Source organism: Anolis sagrei, chromosome 3 (genome assembly GCF_037176765.1).
Source record: "Anolis sagrei isolate rAnoSag1 chromosome 3, rAnoSag1.mat, whole genome shotgun sequence".
Classification (NCBI taxonomy): Eukaryota; Metazoa; Chordata; class Lepidosauria; order Squamata; family Dactyloidae; genus Anolis; species Anolis sagrei.
Window position 1 is genome coordinate 176,056,636 of NC_090023.1, and position 20,182 is coordinate 176,076,817.

Sequence of the window (20,182 nt, forward strand, 5' to 3'; positions counted from 1 at the left end):
TTTTGCTTCTTCCAGAACAAGAGATTGTTCTGGAAGAAGCAAGAGATTTGCAGGATGTTTCAAAGCCAATGCTGAAACTGTTCCAGAAGTCAAGAGTGAATTTTGTAGATGGTCCATGTTTTATGGACCCCTGGTTTAGAGTGACTCCCAGGTATTTGGGTGTGCTGCAATTTATTTATCGTGTCATCAGCAACCATACCATTGTATTACAATTCTAACAGAGGAAAACAAACACACAGATTAAAAAGAAAAAGAAAAAAACACACACACAGATTTTGCAAATTTGGTAGTTGGTTAAATGTCCTTTGACCAGTATCTGGCCACTTGGAGTGCCTCTGGTGTTGCCGCAAGAAGGTCCTCCATTGTGCATGTGGCAGGGCTCAGGGTGCATTGCAGCAGGGGGTCAGTGGTTTGTTCTTCTCCGCACTCGCATGCTGTGGATTCCACCCTGTAGCCCCATTTCTTAAGACTGGCTCTGCATCTCGTGGTGCCAGAGCGGTCTGTTCAGCGCCTTCCAAGTCGCCCAGTCTTCTGAGTGCTCAGGGGGGAGTCTCTTATTTGGTATCAGCCATTGATTTGGTATCACACCACTGGAGAAATTACACTGCTTAGCCGGTATTGCACCACCTGACATCCTCCGGTAAGTAGCAGCCAATAGTGAAAGGACCAAGGCAGTGACATCTCCAGCTCATCCCGTTTGGGTATCAGCCAGCACGTCAACGACTTAAATCTAGACATAGTTTTCTAAGATCTACAGAGACACTCACTGGAACACCTCAGCCCAAACCCAGCACCTCAATCCATGGGTGATACCAGATGAGAGATTCCCCCCTGGGCACACAGAGGACTGGGCGACTTGGAAGGTGCTGAACAGACTGCGCTTTGGCACCACAAGATGCAGAGCCAATCTTAAGAAATGGGGCTACAGGGTGGAATCCTCGGCATGCGAGTGCGGAGAAGAGCAAACCACTGACCACCTGCTGCAATGCACCCTGAGCCCTGCCACATGCACAATGGAGGACCTTCTTGCGGCAACACCAGAGGTACTCCAAGTGGCCAGATACTGGTCAAAGGACATTTAACCAACTACCAAGTTTGCAAAATCTGTGGGTTTTTTTAAATCTCTGTGTTTGTTTTGTTCTGTTAGAAATGTAATACAATGGTATGGTTGCTGATGACACAATAAATAAATAAGCCATTGATTGAGGCTCTGGGTTTGAGCCTGCCACTTTTGGACTCTCGCTTGCTGAGGTGTTTCAGCGAGTATCTCTGTAGATCTAAAAAAACTATGTCTTGATTTAAGTCATTGATGTGCTGGCTGATACCCAAACAGGGGATGAGCTGGAGATGTCTCTGCCTTGGTCCTTTCACTATTGGCTGCTACTTCCCGGCGCATGTCAGGTGTTGCAATACCGGCTAAAAAGGTAAAGGTAGTCCCCCGACATTAAGTCCAGTCATGTCTGACTCTGGGGTGTGGTGCTCATCTCCATTTGTAAGCCGAAGAGCCAGCGTTGTCCGTAGACACCTCCAAGGTCATGTGGCCGGCATGACTGCATGGAGCGCCGTTACCTTCCCGCCGGAGTGGTACCTATTGATCTACTCACATTTGCATGTTTTCAAACTGCTAGGTTGGCAGAAGCTAGGGCTGACAGCAGAAGCTCACGCTGCTCCCCGGAATCGAACCTGCGACCTTTTGATCAACAAGCTCAGCAGCTCAGTGCTTTAACCCACTGCGCCACCGGGGCCTCCCCACCGCTTACACTGCTTAGCAATACCGGCTAAGCAGTGTAATTTCCCCAATGGTGTAGGGTGCAGACACCCTGTGATAATGCGGCATGTCTCATTAAAAGCCACATCCACTGTTTTAGCGTGGTGAGATGTGTTCCACACTGGGCATGCATACGCAGCAGCAGAGTAGCATAGCACAAGGACAGATGTCTTCACTGTGTCTGGTTGTGATCCCCAGGTTGTGCCAGTCAGCTTTCGTATGATATTGTTTCTAGCGCCCACTTTTTGCTTGATGTTCAGGCAATGCTTCTTGTAGGTCAGAGCACGGTCCAGAGTGACTCCCAGGTATTTGGGTGCGCTGCAATGCTCCAGTGGGATTCCTTCCTTTGAGATTTAGGGAGGGAATGAAGCGGGGAACACCTTCCTGTCCCCCTCCTTCTAGACTGGGCGGAGCTTAAGCTCACGTCACGTCAAGCGGGACACGTCAGCACGCGGCGACGCCGGGGCCAACGAAGCAGTCGCGGCTCTTTTGCCCCCCCTCACCGGAAGTAGCGGCCATAGCTGCCGCGGGTGGAGATGCTACGTAGTTCCGGCGAGGAGCTGGCGGCTGAGGAGTGAAGGAGTGGGGAGTTGTGCGGGGGAGAGTCTGAGGAGGCCGGCGAAGGGAGAAGGTGAGGCGGAAAAGCGGCGAGGAGAAGGAGGCCGCGGGGCCGGGAAGAGGCCTCAACTTGAGCCGAGGAGAAAAGGTGGAGGGGAGGCGGGCGAGTGACACGCAGGCGAGGCGGGTGCCGGGAGGAGGGGGAGGAGGAGGAGGGGTCTGAGCAGGCCTTGGCCTTCTCTTCGGCTAGGCCTCGTCATTCGCTCGTCTATGTATATGCCTATCGTGTTTGTATTGCCTTTTTGGAACCTGCTCGCCTTTTCTTTCCTGCTCTTACGTGGCTTCACAGGCCTTTCGCCTATTCTTCAATTGCTCTCTCCTCCCCCTTGCTTTTTCTTTTTTGTCTTGAGTTCCTGTATTTTTTTAAAAAAAATCACAATTATGCGTCGCCTCGATGGCTCGAGAGGCGGAAGCGGGTACATAAACAAAATGGGAAACGGGATTGGGTTGCCTTTAGAAGAAGATACCACAATCTTGCCTCCCAGCAAGGGCAAGCAGCCAGCCCCTCTTCCTAACTTGTTTGGCCTTGACCTTCCTCTGAGGCCCCTTCCACACAGCTGAATAAAATCCCAGAATATCAAGGCAGAAAATCCCACATGATCTGCCTTGAACTGGAATATATGTCAGTGTGGACTGAAGGCACTTCCACACAGCCCTATATCCCAGAATATCAAGGCAGAAAATCCCACATCTGCTTTGAACTGGAATATATGTCAGTGTGGACTGAAGGCACTTCCACACAGCCCTATATCCCAGAATATCAAGGCAGAAAATCCCACATTATCTGCCTTGAACTGGAATATATGTCAGTGTGGACTCAGGGCCCTTTCCACACAACCCTATATCCCAGAATATCAAGGCAGAAAATCCTACATTATCTGCTTTAAACCTGAATATATGTCAGTGTGGACTGAAGGCACTTCCACACAGCCCAATATCCCAGAATATCAAGGCAGAAAATCCCATATTATCTGCCTTGAACTGGAATATATGTCAGTGTGGACTAAGGGCCCTTCCACACAGCCCTATATCTTAGAATACCAAGGCAGAAAATCCCACATTATCTGCTTTGAACTGGAATAAATGTCAGTGTGGACTGAGGGCCCTTCCACACAGCCCTATATCAAGGCAGCAAATCCTACATTATCTGCTTTAAACTTGAATATATGTCAGTGTGGACTGAGGGCCTTTCCACACAACCCTATATCTTAGAATATCAAGGCAGAAAATCCCATATTATCTGCCTTGAACTGAATATCTGTCAGTATGGACTGAGGGCCCTTCTGCACAGCCCTATATCCCAGAATATCAAGGCAGAAAATTCCATATTATCTGCCTTGAACTGGAATATATGTCAGTGTAGACACTTCTACACAGCCCTATATCCCAGAATATCAAGGCAGAAAAATCCCATATCTGCTTTGAACTGGGTTATTTGAGTCCACACTCAGATAATGTGGGAATTTCTGCCTTGATATTCTGAGATATAGGACTGTGTGGAAGGGCCCTTAGATAAGCCAGTTCAAAATAGATATTGTGGGATTTTCTGCCTTGATATTCTGGGATAGGTTTGTGTGGAAGGGCCCTGAGCTTGAGGGCCCTTTCACACTGCCTTTTGTCCCAGGATCTGATCCCATGACCTTTTCACTCAGCCATATAATTCATAATATCAAAGCAGATAATCCACAATATCTGCTTTGAACTAGTTTGGAATCATGGGAGTTGTCGTTTTATCAGGTCTTTCACCTTCACTGCCAAAGAGGGCTGATACCTCACCAAACTACCTATCGCACAATTCCATGGCATTTAAAGTAGCCTCAAACTGCATTCATCCTAACAGTGAAAATGCTAAACTAGTCTAACATTTAATCCGCAACACCACTGGCTCACAAGTCAGACCTTGTTGTATGCCTTAAAGTTATTCCCAATTTCCGGGGAGCCAATCCTGGGATTTTCTGGCCGAGGTTTGTTCAGAGTCGAATTGCCCATCTCTGAGGCTGACAAAGTGTGACTTACCCAAGGTCACCCTATGGGTTTCATAGCAGAGCAGGGATTTGAACCTTGGTCTTTAGTGTTCTGGTCTAATGTTCAAGCTACTGCCCCAAGCTGGGTTTTGTGTGACTTAGACCCCTCCCACACAGCCGTATACAGTCCACATTGAACTAGATTATATGGCAGTGTGGACTCAGATAGAATCATAGAATTAAAGAGTGGGAAGAGACCTCATGGGCCATCCAGTCCAACCCCCTGCCAAGAAGCAGGAATATTGCATTCAAATCACCCCTGACAAATGGCCATCCAGCCTCTGCTTAAAAGCTTCCAAAGAAGGAGCCTCCACCACACTCCGGGGCAGAGAGTTCCACTGCTGAACGGCTCTCACAGTCAGGAAGTTCTTCCTAATGTTCAAATGGAATCTCCTCTCTTGTAGTTTGAAGCCATTGTTCCGCGTCCTAGTCTCCAAGGAAGCAGAAAACAAGCTTGCTCCCTTCTCCCTGTGGCTTCCTCTCACATATTTAAGATAATCGGGTTGTGGATTATCTGCCTTGATATTCTGAGTTACATGGCTGTGTGGAGGGGCCCTTAGGGAGCTGGAAAGTCCATAGTTTCAATTATGAGTGTTCTGCTGGCCTGGGGCAAAGCAATTCTTGCTCAACTTCTCTTACCATCATTCCAGCTGCTCAAAAAGAAAGAAAGATGGGAGGGGATTAGCATTGGTTTCTGTGCTATTTCAAATCAGGGACAACACCTCTCTTGGGTGCCAACCATACTTTCTTTTGGGTTTGTAGTGAGGTTTTTGGGTTGTATGGCCATGTTCCAGTAGCATTATCTCCTGTCTTTTTGCCTGCCTCTGTATGTATGTATCTGTGGGCTGGAAAAAACTTTGTCTGTTTGAAGCAAGTATGAATGTTGCAATTAGCAAACTTGATTCTTTCTCCCACCCTGGACATTCTACAGAAATATATACACTCCACTTGCCTCATTTCCAACAGATCTTTGAACAAACATCTGAGGATGCTTGCCACAGACACAAGCAAATGTCAGGAGAGAATGCTACTGGAACAGCCCAAAAAAACTCACAGCAACCCAGTGATTCTAGTCATAAAAGCCTTCGACAACAAATACTTTATTTTGTTTCTCAGCATAAATATCATAGACACAGAAAGGGCTTGGGGGCACTGGCTTTCCCCCAGTTTTCTCTATTCTTGTCCAGCTACTTGTTGAACTTCATTTTATGGATTACCAAAATAATTTAGCCAAAGTGTAGTTCAAAAAGTCCTCTTTAAATGCTGTGTGTGAGTATCCTCTCTCCCTGGGCTGGTATTGGTTTTGTCGTTACACTAGGGTACCCTTATAGGTTTAAAAATGTGTGTGAGAAAATACAGGCTACAACACCAGCAATATAGTATGGCAGTCTATTGACAAGGAATTAGTTCAGTTGTTAGGATGTTATATGGTCGATATTCACAAGATGGCATTCTGTTTTGATGCTTGTGTATAAAACACATAGAAAATAACAGGAGGGTTTTGCTGTGAGCTTTGGAGTATAGAGGACTGGCAACTGTTACCCTTTGTTGTTGTACAGGCATCTTTGTTGAGAGGCTGTTTCAAGCTTTTAAATCATTTATGGCCTTTTGGCCCTCCACAAGTATTGGCCCACAACTTTAACTGTCTTATAATTTCTCCACATGTTTTGCTTCATATAGAGCTAGAAATATATTTCTCCACTCCCAGGAATTGTGTATATTGATTATTCAATGGCTTTCTTGGCATATTAGTTGGCAATATATTTATGTTCATCACATTTATACAGTAACAAGACAGCAGATCCAATAATTTTTCAGTACTTGCAATGGTGTTTAGAATGTTACGGTTTTAAAAGTCTGTTTCAGTACATGAACCCTGCATCAGAGGGATAACTGAAATAAAACACAGTAAAAGACAACACTAGAAAGCAATAGTGACATGGGTATCACTATTGCTTTCTAATGTTGTCTTTTATTGTGATTTATGATTACTTGTCATTGTCATATAACGGCTTCCATTAGGAAGCTTTAAATGATATCTTAATATTTCTGTCTGAACTTATTTTGACTTTCATAGTGGTTATTCTAAACCATTTTTCTGTCATTTAAGCTAATAGATAGACTCAATTGAAGATAATAAGGTATTGATAAGTTGTTTAGCATGCAATTTTGTGCTTTTTGAAGGAGGAGGTGTTGATTTGTTCCTGTTGTGTTTAAACATGTGAAGGATAGACAGTTCGGCCTGCTTTTTCTGTTAGTTTTTGGATGCCTAATTTACCAGATTTCTAGCTCATAGGTAAGTGAGATGATTGAAATTATCTGGTTCACAGCCAAGACTCTTAACTCTGTGTGTGCATTTTTCTAGGCAACTGATTTTCCACAATGTCCTTCTTATTTGAGTGGATCTACAATGGCTTCAGCAGTATGCTGCAGTTTCTAGGTAAGGCTTCAAATACTCAGATGTGAATAGTACTCTTGATCTTACTATTCATCCAAAAATGAAACTCTCCAATACTGGCTTTCACACAGGCAATGCTGATAATTGTGTGATTTGTAATCCATTCCATTACTTTACTTTTCTGCATACCATGTTACACATATAGCCATTACAGAACTGATTGAAGTATAATGGGCAAGTTCAGCATCCCTTATATAGAATTCCAAAATACTCCAGAATGGCTGAGATAGTGATACCTTTGCTTTTTGGTGGTTCAAAGTACACAAACTTTGTTTCATGCACAAAATTAATAACATATTGTATAAAATAAGGCGTAAATGAATTTTGTGTTTACATTTGGATCTCATCTCCAAGATATTGGATCTCATCTCCAAGATATCTCCAAATAAAGATACTCCAAAACACTCCTCTTGTCACAAATTTCGTATGAGGGATATTAAGGCTGTAATATTTCCTGCAAGATAACCTGTGGTTTGCTATTGATTCACACCCCTTCTTTGCTCCTGATTCACTTCATCAAATTTATTTGAATATATATAGGAGCGATTGGCAAATAATTGCATTAGGTGTATTTTATTGTGTTAGAAGCGACTTGAGAAACTGCAAGTCACTTCTGGTATGAGAGAATTGACTGTCTGCAGATACATTGCCCAGGGGGTCACTCGGAGGTGTTACCATCCTGTGGGAGGTTTCTCTCATGTCCCCACATGGGAAGCTGGAGCTCACCCTGTCTCGCAGAGTCAAACTGCCGACATTCAGGTCAGCAGTTCAGCCAGCACAAGGGTTTAACCCATTGCACCACCACGGCTCCATTATGCAGCAGCAAGAGGTAAAAATGCTAATAAACAAGAATCTGCATGCTTTGAAGAGAGAGTTTTCTCTTTTCACAAGTTTACCATATATGCTTTTTCAACTTTTTTGAATATTGTTTTTTATAGCATCTAAAATTTCCCGGTTTCATGAAAGCTCCAGAAATAATTTGAAAATATGGTTAATCTTATGTCACAGATTCAGTCTGTTTAATATATGCTGCTTTTCTTTTCTGCAGGATTATACAAGAAGTCTGGAAAGCTAGTTTTCTTGGGTCTGGATAATGCAGGCAAAACCACTCTTTTGCATATGCTCAAGGATGACCGATTAGGTCAACATGTCCCAACACTGCATCCAAGTAAGGGTTATTTAGCTCAACCCTATCCTTTTAAAATTGTTTTCCATTTTACTAGTATTTAAAATGTACCCCTTATTTTTAATAAAATGTCATAATGATACCTCTCATTGGAGAGTAACGCTTATAACGTCTGTTTGATTTTTTTTATTTACTGTGTTCTAAACATGGATAAGATTATATGCATATGTTTAATATAAAATCTACATTTTATTTGTTTTCACAAAATAATATTAACAAAAATTCCATGCTATATAAAAAGTTGAAAGATTTAATAACTTTGGACTCTAATGATCCTTAAACTTTAGTCTTGCGTGCCTTGAATGGCTTATCTGTTCTTAATCACTGTTACATTGGAGACTGTGCTAATATAACCTCCGCTTAATCTCATAAATAATTTCCCATTTTCTTCAGCATCAGAAGAGCTGACAATTGCAGGAATGACTTTCACAACATTTGATCTTGGTGGCCACGAACAAGGTAACAACTGTTTCCTTCCTAGGAATTTTTACTATCTGCACTTAGTGATCCTATAAAGAGTATCACAGAACTTCTTGTTATTTCATTCATTGGGGAGCTGCGACAGATTTTTTAAAAAATAAATTCTGTGAACTTTTTTCTTAATTACTTTTCTTTATGACAATTGAGAAGTGACCATAAGAATATAAACTTCTATTTCAGAAATACCAGTAATTTATTTAACGTGCATTTTAAATTGCTGGGGAAATATTTGAAGGATATGTTTATTTTCAAAATGATATACTCATAAAACAGCAGTAGTCATTTGATTCTGATGGCAAGGTGTTTTTTAAAAGTTACTCAGGGCACACAAACTGCATTTTTTCTCTCTGGGCATTGTAACTTGTGCTGCTGTTTTGTTGTTTCCCTCATAGCTCGCCGTGTATGGAAGAACTATCTACCAGCAATTAATGGGATTGTCTTTTTAGTGGACTGTGCAGACCAGGAACGTCTTCTGGAGTCAAAAGTGGAACTTAATGTATGTAACTCCCTACCAACACAAAAAACAAGTGCCATTATACAGCTTAGTCCTGATCTCTATGTAGTCTCTTTTTTGTTTCTTGCTAAATTAAAGCCATATGAGAAAATCCCAAAAGCAAACTTTGATTTTGCCATTTTATATAAAGGATGTCATAAGTTCTTTTTAAAACATTAAATAGGTTCTTTTATTCCACTTTTAGTGAGACAGGTTGCATTCGGCACTTCAGAGAAAAAGTAGACACAGACTCCAGTACTGGGTTTTATAATAATTATATTGGTTACATAGACAAAGGGGGAATATTGCATCAGTGTTTACACATATACTCTAATATTCATTCATTCATCAAGCATTCTTACCATTCTTCGTGTTGAAGATGATCAGCTTCTTGAGAGGAGGCGGCTGTTCATGATGGTGTTCAGTTGGTCTGACACACACTCTCTGAGAGAGAAGGGTCCTTTTATGTAGTATTTTCTGTTGATGTGGTTCTGAAAGTTGTAAATTACTGATCGACAGATTCCATCAGTTCCTGGACAGATGTTGATTTTGTTTAATTGGCTTTCCTTATCAAGGAGGCTTGTAAACATTTCTGTAAGGAGCCACAGTGTTGACTTCCTTACTTAAAAGAATTTCTTTGGCAATGTAAACAAGTTGTTTTTCCACCAAGAGTTCATCAAGTCAGAATGTCAATAGATAATTATTTGTCTCAAATCTCATCAACAATTTTAATTAGTCCACAAGTTCTTCACCTCTGTCTTGTAGTTTTCCAGGCCTCATTCCTTAGAATGGTATCTTCAGCTGCATTCGTACGCCTTTCATACAATCTCACTCAAACCATACAGCATATTTTATCATGACAAGGACACAATTTTGCTATGCCATTGTATAAATGTAACTTGAGCATCTGCGGGTCCTGGGACCAAATCCCAGTGGATACCAAGGATCCACCATACTCATTAGCAAGAAATCATTTTGGTAGTATTTACTGATGTTGTGGTTGGAATATTTACTGTGAATCATTGTTTGCATGCTGCATTATACATTGTAATGCACACATACTTTTTTTTTTCTCATAGGCACTAATGACTGATGAAACAATATCCAATGTGCCAATTCTTATCTTGGGTAATAAAATTGACAGACCAGAAGCTATCAGTGAGGAAAAACTCAGAGAGATTTTTGGGCTTTATGGACAGACCACAGGAAAGGTAAGAAATCAAAGTATGGTTCACAAAGGGGAGGGGGTTATGTATTGCAAAATCCATGTCTTTTCCATGCCTTTCTATTTTAAGGTTCACAAATTCTCATGACTATTAAACTAGAATAACAGGTAACAAGCTTTTGTGAAATCTGTGTGTTCTACAGATAGTTAGTTTATCTGTGTAATTTTGCCAAAGTTGTAATAAGGACACAGTGCTTCTGCACAGCTGTAAATGATCCAGTTTTGGGCAATGCGTTTTTCAAAGATGGAAAATAAAATTGAGGCAGTCTAACGGTTAGCAGGTTAAACTTTCATATAGTAGAGTCCACTTCATCAGATACATGAAGTATTTTCCTTGGTTGATGGGTATGTTCACAGGATTGTAGAGGGAAAAATAGTAAACACTAAGGACAAATGGGAGTGAAATGAAAAAAGGACTGCCTGTGAAAATTCTAGTAAAGCTTACATATACTGAAAAAACAAAAGTGGCCATTCACAAAGCAGTGACTGGTAATACCGTAGCATAACAAATAAGACGGAATTAACAACATTTCTGTTGTACAATTTTTAAAAAGAAGATCAAGGTCTTAATTTAAAGTTTACCATCACACTTTCAATATTTTCACTTCAAAGGCCCCCTTTTGAGGTATCTTTAAATAATGCCAATTTTCAGATTAACAGTAGTGACCTGGAAGAGTGAAATATTTTACGGCTGTATCCCTGCTTTTCCACTCTAATGAATGAGATTTGTCACAATTCGTTTAAGCCACATTGATTTCAGCAGTTATGTTCAAGGTAGTGGTAATGCTGAATTAGGTCAGACTGGTCTCAGGCAATTGACCTTCTTGAATTCATGGCATGAGCTCCCATTCCTACTCTTTCGTGAGATACATAAGTAGCCCTGGAGCAAATGGGGCATGAGTCTTTATTTGGGAGACACTTAGCTTCAGGTTTTCCTCTTCCTTTCTCTTGGGATGCACTAAATGCTTCTGGTAATGTCATTTTTGTGTTCTTGTGACTGTTGGATCACTGTCAGGCTGCAAGGATTACCGTACATACTCGAGTATAAGCCGACCTGAATATAAGTCGAGCCATCTAATTTTACCACAAAAAACTGGAAAAACGTTTTGACTCGACTATAAGCCGAGGGTGAGAAATGTAGCTGCTACTGGTAATCATCAGGAGGTTAAATGTTTTTGAGTATTTTCATAAAACTGTAATTTAAGATTCAACCAGTATTCTAACCTCCTTCAATGTAAATGTGCTTACCTATTCCCTATAATGATAGAATAAAATAATAAATGTAATAACATGTAATAAAAACAATAATAGAGTAAAGAATGGAAATTTAACAACAATAGTAATAATAATGAAGTAATAAATGTAATAATAACAATAATAGAGTAAAATAATAAATGTAATAAATATAACAATACAATAAAATAATGTAAATGTAATAATAATAGAGTAAAATAATAAAGGTAATAAAAGTAATAATAGAATATAATAATGTAAATGTAATAATAATAGAGTAAAATAATAAATTTAATAAAAATAATACTAATAGCAGAGTAAAATAATAAATAACCTTGACTCGATTATAAGCCGAGGGGAACTTTTTCAGCCTAAAAAAGGGTCTGAAAAACTAGGCTTATACTCGAGTATATACAGTATATCAAATCACTGTGATTAAGTGTCATAAGTAATTCTACTGTGTTTGCTCTTGACCCTGATCTTGAAATGAGCCTGAAAGCATCCAGCAGCTGAATCCCAGTGAATGAATTCTTCTTTGACCCTCTAGGGTAACGTGCCACAGAAGGACTTGAACACGCGCCCCATGGAAGTGTTCATGTGCAGTGTGCTGAAGAGGCAAGGCTACGGTGAAGGTTTCCGTTGGCTGTCCCAGTATATTGACTGATATTGGAGGGACAGCTCTAACTCCTGGACTGATCCTGTTCGCAGCTTCCTTATGGACTTTTCTATTAGAACGTGGAAGGCTCTCCAACCATATACTGGCATTGACCCAGGGACTCCTGTCTTCAGTTACCCCATATCACAGTGGTGACACAGTTCTTTTCCCTTTGTCTTGGAGATAACATTCTGTACACTGGTGCAAGTTGTCACATCTCTAGGGCCCATTGTTTCCACTGGAAACCTTGGCTTTCAGTTACAGTGGGGCCAGTGAGGTGGAATGCGGGACTCTGCATACAGCACTCTTTTAGCGGCTGGAAAAGAGAACATGTCTCACCACTGTGGCCAATTGACTTAAAGAAAGCAACTATATTTTTTAAAGTGTTCAATGTAAATCCTGTCCCTTTAGATTGTTTAAGTTAACACTCAACTTGTTTGGGCCAGAATCTGTTAAGATTTTTTAAAAATCTGATAATTCCCAAATGACCGACCCAAGTATCATGATATTTGGATAGAAAGTTGGGTTGAATTGCCCTATGAGATGGTGGTTCTGCCACACTGCTTGATGATGAAGATGGTGCTGTTGGGACTGATTTGTGCAATGGTCTTCCCTTTTTCTTGGATAGGGTTTTTAGTTGGGAAGGGAAATGGAACACTCACATGGAGACATACTTGTCTTAGCTTTCCGTGATGTCATGATATGTAGGAATCTATTCACCTTGGCCCGCCTCTAAATGTTGCTATCACTCTTTTGTCAGCAGGCTTTCCTCTTTGCAGCACCAGTGGGGAAGGACTTAGGATGCAGAATGTTTTGCATTTCAAGCAACTTGGGGGAAAAAACAATAGAAATCATGAATTTTGTTGGGTTACTGTAGCATTAAATTTTTCCAACCATTGCATATCATAATGCTGTTAATGTAAACTAACCGTGTTTCTTTTATATCCAACAGAGCTTGTGTTTGAAGTTTCATTATTTGCCTAGTCATCTTCATTTTCGGTTAAACACACAGGCATCCTCTCCATTAGGAGAGGACAATGGTGCTTTAGTTGGAATTATTTCTAGTATTCACTAGCAGATATAGTTCAGTCTATGACAGTGGTTCTCAACCTGTGGTTCCCCAGGTGTTTTGGCCTACAACTCCCAGAAATCCCAGACAGTTTAACAGCTGTTAGGACAGTGGTTCTCAACCTGTGGGTCCCCAGGTGTTTTGGCCTACAACTCCCAGAAATCCCAGACAGTTTACCAGCTGTTAGGACAGTGGTACTCAACCTGTGGGTCCCCTGGTGTTTTGGCCTACAACTCCCAGAAATCCCAGCCAGTTTACCAGCTGTTAGGATTTCTGGGAGTTGAAGGCCAAAAACATCTGGGGACCCCAGGTTGAGAACCACTGTGTTAGGATTTCTGGAAGTTGGAAGGCCAAAACATCTGGGGATCCACAGGTTGAGAACCACTGGTTTCTGGGTACATATGACTCGGAGTCCGAGAACGGTTGTTTGCTAACTCTAAAATGCAAAATGGCTGTGTATTGGCTACAGTGCTGTAGTCACTTAATTCTTTGAAAAGTATGGTATTGTTAAGACATGATGCTAAAACATACCATGACATGTTAACCACTGTGATCTAGCATCCTTCGTCTTAAGCATTGAACGCCTTCGAAGGGAATAAAGTCTCTAGCACAGTGCTTCTCAACCTGTGGGTCCCCAGATGTTTTGGCCTTCAACTCCCAGAAATCCTAACAGCTGGTAAACTCACTGGGATTTCTGGGAGCTATAGGCCAAAACACCTGGGGAGCCACAGCTTGAGAACCACTGCTCTAGCACAACAATTAAAATTCCCAGAAGTTTAGTGTGATATTGAAAATTAATTTCCTTTAACTTTCACGTTTGTCCCTTTTGCCCGTTGCTCTGACATAGCCCTTGAGTAATAAGTGACCACATGGAGTCCTCTGAAGTATGTAATGCAGCTGCTAAACAGGATAATTTTAGTGTTTCTCTGCCAGCAGGAAAAGCTGAATGTACTGCAAACACGATATGTTTAAATTGTACAGGTTGATACTGTCTGATGTGTAATGGTCGATGTACTTCCAAGGTAGTTTAAGCTGGATGGTCATTGGAAGAACTATGAGACAGTAAACTATTTCTGAAAGGGGTGCCTAGTGAACACCTATTTAGAAACGGGGGGTGCTGTTATTCATTCTAGATCTGTTTGCAGCAACTTTACCAAAATTGGCTGCCTATAGCATCATTGTTGCATTCACCTTCAGTCTTTGTAAATACCTTTGGGCTTTACATAAGAAGTTTTTCAATCACTTGTGAATATCTCATAGGGCGAAGTGCCTATGAATGTGGTGCCATGGAGTTGTAGGGAACATAACAGTCTACAGTAATCCCACCTTCACTCTTGATCAGATGCATATAATGTAGCATCTTCAGTACTGAGCACCTAGATTTCCCTGTCAAGGTGCTCGGAATAGATGGCTCTTCTTGAAATAATATGACACCTGGTAACTCTTATTGGAAATGGTATTCTCTGATTCCATGCTTTTAAAAAGACCTACCCCCCCCCCCCAAATAAAAATAAACAAGAGCTATAGGATTGATGCCCAGGAAAAGCACAGCTTTCTATGAAGGTGGTGTCCCAACCGCTGGAGGAAGCAATTGTGACTAGCTCTTAACTTCTCCTCCCACCCCGCTTGCCATGTGTATTGTCATTAGACAAATCTAACTCTTCACAGTGTATGGATATAAAGTTTAATATATTCTTTAGAAATTGGATTGCAGATTGGAGAATTGGGAGAAGAAGTATGTCATTCTGTTAGCAAAATGTTTTAACTTCCCATTTCTGGAAACGTGAAACATGTTTGCAGAGAAGGTTTGTCTGTATCCAAAACATTTTAATAAAAGGTTTTTTTTAAAAAAACAAACAAAACACAGTCATATTCACATGCAGTGGGCTGAAATAGTTACAATCCTGTGATTCATGGTAAACAAGGAACGGAATGTATAGTGCCTGGTCCTAGAAACATTCCAGATCCAGTACTCTTAAATTTGAAATCTAAGGAGAGAAATGTATTGTCGAAGGCTTTCATGGCCGGAATCATTGGGTTGTTGTAGGTTTTTTCGGGTGATATGGCCATGTTCTAGAGCAGGGGTCCTCAAACTAAGGCCCGAGGGCCGGATATGGCCCTCCAAGGTCATTTACCCGACCCTCGCTCATGGTCACCCTAAGTCTGAAATGACTTGAAAGCACACAACAATAACAATCCTATCTCATCAGCCAAAAGCAGGCCCACACTTCCCATTGACATACTAATACGTTTATATTTGTTAAAATTCTCCTTCATTTTAATTATTGTATTGTTTTTAAGTGTTTTTGCAATACAAATAAGATATATGCAGTGTGCATAGGAATTCATTCATGTTTTTTTTTTCAAATTATAATCCGGCCCTCCAACAGTTTGAGGGACTGTGACGTGGCCCTCTGTTTAAAAAGTTTGAGGACCCCTGTTCTAGAGGCATTCTCTCCTGACGTTTCGCCTGCATCTATGGCAAACATCCTCACTACCATAGATGTAGGCGAAATGTCAGGAGAGAATGCCTCTAGAACATGGCCATATAGCTCGAAAAAACCTACAATAACCCAGAGAGAAATGTAGTTAGTAGGCCACATAATGTCTCTTCAGGTAACAGCATATTAAATTGTTTATATACTTTAGGAGCTATATAGCAATTATTAATTGACTTTATAGTTTTGTCATTCATCATTTGGATATTTAAGTCTCACGCTGGCACAAATTTTTTGTTTCAGAAGATAAAATGCAGTTGAAAAAGCCCTTCTAAACGTGGAATTGCCTAAAAACAATGTATTCACATATTTCAACCTTGGTGTTGATTCACATGTTGGAAGAGAAACACGTATATTTGCATATGATACCTCTGTTATTTCCTGTCATTCAAGTGGCCATCTACAGAAGATGAAATCAAACCAATGAAGAGTCCTTAAAGCACACTTTGTGCTACACAATAAATCTTGGCAGTCCTATGAAAGCTGATGAAGGCAGTTCAGGACAATAACAAGTTGACTGTCTATTCTCTGTCTAGAAATCTGGCTGATTACACTAGATGAGAATGGCAGCCGTAAAAGTATTGGTCTTAAATTGAGAAAATAAGAAAATGCCAGTTGTATGCTGCAGTTTTAGGCCCAATTAATTAAGGGTAAGCCCTACTGAAGGAACACCCAGTGGTGCAGTGGGTTAAAGCGCTGAACTGCTGAGCTTGTTGATCGAAAGGTTGCAGGTTTGATTCCGGGGAGCTGCGTGAACTTCCGCTATCAGCCCCAGCTTCTGCCAACCTAGAAGCTTGAACACATGCAAATGTGAGTAGATCAATAGGTACCGCTCCAGCGGGAAGGTAACGGCAGTCCATGCAGTCACGTTGGCCAAATGACCTTGGAGGTGTCTTCGGACAACGCTGGCTCTTAGGCTTAGAAATGGAGATGAGCACCACACCCCAGAGTCAGATACAACTGGACTTAATGTCAGCAGAAAACCTTTACCTTTACCTAAGCCCAACTGAAATCAGCAAATGCCATGTATTCTGGGTTTTGATTGTTTTCTTGCTTTCTGGAAATGAGACAAAAAAAATAGAGCACTTTTTGATTTAAAAAAAGGCTTCAAAAAGTTTAGTTGCAACCAACTTACATGCTCAAAAGTAACTTCTAAAGTTTAAAGAGGACATGTTCCATGTTGGAGTGTGTAAGACAAAATTGCACCACACTTTAAGGGAGATGTTGACAAGCTGGAATGTGTCCAGAGGAGGGTGAGTAAAATGATCTTGAGAACACGCCCTATGAGGAGTGGCTTAAAGAGTTGGACATGTTTAACCTGAAGAAGAGAAGGCTGAGAGGAGACATGATGACCATGTGAGGGGAAGTCATAGGAAGGAGGGAGCACGCTTGTTTTCTTCTGCCCTGGAGACTAGGGCATGGAACAATGGCTTCAGACTACAAGAAAGGAGATTCCACCTGAACATTAGGAAAAAGCTTCGTGACAGTGAGCTGTTCAACAGTGGAACTCTGCCCCAGAGTGTGGTGGAGGCTCCTTTGGAGGCTTTTAAGCAGAGGCTGGATGGCCATCTGTCAGGGGTTCTTTGAATGCAGTTTCCTGCTTCTTGGCAGAGGGTTGGACTGGATGGCGCACAAGGTCTCTTCCAACCATATGATTATATGACTTCGGTCTTGTTCGAACTATATTTTTGAAGCAGCAGTAAAGGATTGCCAAGACTTACAGATCAACAAAACGGGTATACTTGTTTCAAGGCATTTTTAAAGTCATTGTTCTCGGTCTTTCTCCCATTCAACAAGTCAATGAATTGAAAACTTCCTTCCTTATCCTGAAATATAGATTGTGTTGGCAGTGATCTGTTTTTCAAGAGAATATTAATACAGAGCTGTTGAATACATTTGACACACAGCAATATCTTCGCAATGGTTTTCCTGCCCACAACCAGGAAATCCTATCCGATTTGTCATTGATCCTCTCCTTCGGGCTTGACGCAAATCTATCGTTTGCTAAAATATACAATGCTATGCTTTTCCATTTCTATTCAGCCAGAAACCAATAAATATTGGAGTTTAAAAATGGTATCACTGTTTTAAGTTTACAACCATTGGTTAAAAACCATAACTGATTCATATAGGGCAGGCATGGGCAAACTTGGGCCCTCCAGATGTTTTGGAGGGGGGAAAGGAAAGGGCCTGTGGCTTTGAGTAATTGTGGGAGTTGGAGTCCAAAACATCTGGAGGGCCCAAAAGGAAAGGGCTTAAGCGGTTGGGGGTGGAGGGAAAGGAAAGGGCCTGAGGCTATGAGGAATAGTGGGAGTCGGAGTCCAAAATACCTGGACGACCTAAAAGGAAAGGGCTTAAGCGTCTGAGGGAGAAAAGGAAAGGCCCGAGGCTGTGAGGAATTGTGGGAGTTGGGAGTCAACACTTGGAGGACCCAAAAGGAAAGGGCTTAAGCGTCTGAGGGGGAAAGGAAAGGACCCAAGGCTGTGAGGAATTGTGGGAGTTGGGATCCAAAATACCTGGAGGGTCCAAAAGGAAAGGGCTTAAGCAGCTGAGGGGGGAAATGAAAGGGCCTGAGGTGGTGAGGAATTGTGGGAGTTGGAGTCCAAAACACCTGGAGGGCCCAAGTTTGTTGTGGTAAGTCAGCAGGACCCTCGGAGCCCCCAGTGGCGCAGTGGGTTAAACCCCTGAGCCAGCAGGACTGAAGACTAACAGGTCACAGGTTCGAATCTGGGGAGAGTGCAAATGAGCTCCCTCTATCAGCTCCAACTCCTCATGTGGGGATGTGAGAGAAGCTTCCCACAAGGATGGTAAAAACATCAAAACATCCGGGCGTCCCCTGGGCAATGTCCTTGCAGACGGCCAATTCTCTTACACCAGAAGTGACTTGCAGTTCCTCAAGTTGCTTCTGACACGACAATAATAATAGCAGGACCAATTGTGTGTGGGTTGAAGAAAAACCTTATGGAGTTAATTATCATGTGCAGCTGGGAATGTAGGTCAACTAGCAAGACTGGACCACACACAATAGTGTATATCTGTTTGGGTTTTTTAGAATACAGTGTGGGTGATGGAGAGCTTTTTCCTCTGAGATCTATGTTCAAAGGCTTTGCTTTGGGGAGCAGCATGGAGAAGCCACTGAAGGAGGCTATGGTGGAATAGCTATTGACTAAAAAGGTTTATTTTTGCTCTCTCATTTGATGTAAGCCTTATTTTGTGTTACTTACAAAGACATTGCAAGTTTATGTTTCATCTCTGCTGAGTAAAGAGTAAAGATTTTTCTGTTCATTTTTCCTCTTGTTTGTGAGTATTGCATTTGGACTTTGGGCGCTGGGTAAAATCCGCTGCTGCGCAACAAAGTTTGCCCATGCCTGATATAAGGGCTCTTGGTGTGTAATATCACTTGCAGAAGGCGTTGAAACAAGGATGGGAACTTTGTGGTTGGCTTATTAAATTGTGGTTCGATTTGTGCCCACTGATTGTCCAAAATGCCTATTGACAACGATTGCTTTCAAATGCACTGCTGGAATAATATAATGCATTCTTTTGTACTCCCAACAACAACAAAACTATTTATATACCACTCTATCTCCCCAAGTGGGACTCAGAGCGGTTTCCAAGTAATATAATCAATATATACAAAGAAAACAGCATAAACATAAAAATAACAAGACAATATAAGCATTAAAAACCATAATAGCACATACTATTTAAAATAATCCTGCCTGTTCAAGGCAGTTTGAAAGGCCAGGACGGGCTAGTGCGATTTTAGAGGGCCTGGGAAATTAGGTAGAGTCTATGGCTGAACATTTCCAGGGCCTAATAGAAGACAGTGACCTGGGTAATTGGTAGAAAAAGATATAGATAATTTCAACAGTATCTGGGGCAGAGCTAGAACTAGTTGTTCTCAAAGGTTTGTTTAAACCACCAGGTCTTCAGGCTCTTACAAAAGGAGGTTAGATTACTGCAAAGCCCTCTACGTGGGGTTGCCTTTGAAGACTTCTTGGAGGCTTCAAATAGTCCAGCGAGAGGCAGCCAAGTTAATAACTGGAGTGGCGTACAGGGAGCACACAACTCCCATGTTACGCCAGCTCCACTGGCTGCCAGTTTGCTACTGGGCACAATTCAAAGTGCTGGCTTTGGCCTATAAAGCCCTAAACAGCCCTGGCCCAATTTACCTGTCCGAACGCATCTCTCCCTATGAACCATCATGGAGATTAAGATCATCTGGGGAGGCTCTGCTCTTGGTCCCACCACCATCACAGGCACATTTGGTGGGGACGAGAGACAGGGCCTACTCAGTAATTGCCCCTCAGCTATGGCACTCCCTTCCTGATGAGATCAGGACAGCTCCCTCCCTCTTGTCCTTTAGAAGGATAAAAACGTGGCTGTGGGACTGAGCCTTTGGGACTGTGCAATGAGGCAGTGATAGGAACCCTTAGTATACCAACCAAATTCAATATGGTGGTTGAGACAGT

The 20,182-nt window shown here is 41.7% G+C and overlaps 1 protein-coding gene across 1 annotated transcript; it reads left to right on the forward strand.

Moving 5' to 3' along the window:
- The first annotated feature begins 2,232 nt into the window (after window positions 1-2,232).
- On the forward strand, window positions 2,233-13,112 carry SAR1A (secretion associated Ras related GTPase 1A). The gene is made up of 7 exons (XM_060768832.2): window positions 2,233-2,399; window positions 6,776-6,850; window positions 7,917-8,036; window positions 8,448-8,513; window positions 8,927-9,030; window positions 10,107-10,238; window positions 12,033-13,112. The coding sequence occupies exons 2-7, from the start codon at window positions 6,793-6,795 to the stop codon at window positions 12,147-12,149; spliced, it is 597 nt and encodes a 198-aa protein (XP_060624815.2). The 5' UTR covers window positions 2,233-2,399; window positions 6,776-6,792; the 3' UTR covers window positions 12,150-13,112.
- The last annotated feature ends 7,070 nt before the right edge of the window (window positions 13,113-20,182 follow it).

Excerpts from the sequence above, each read along its gene's own strand:
- SAR1A (XM_060768832.2), top strand. The coding sequence starts at position 6,793 with ATGTCCTTCTTATTTGAGTGGATCTACAATGGCTTCAGCAGTATGCTG. Across the intron at positions 8,037-8,447 it reads TGTCCCAACACTGCATCCAA|CATCAGAAGAGCTGACAATT; the intron begins GTAAGGGTTATT and ends CATTTTCTTCAG. Across the intron at positions 9,031-10,106 it reads AGTCAAAAGTGGAACTTAAT|GCACTAATGACTGATGAAAC; the intron begins GTATGTAACTCC and ends TTTTTCTCATAG.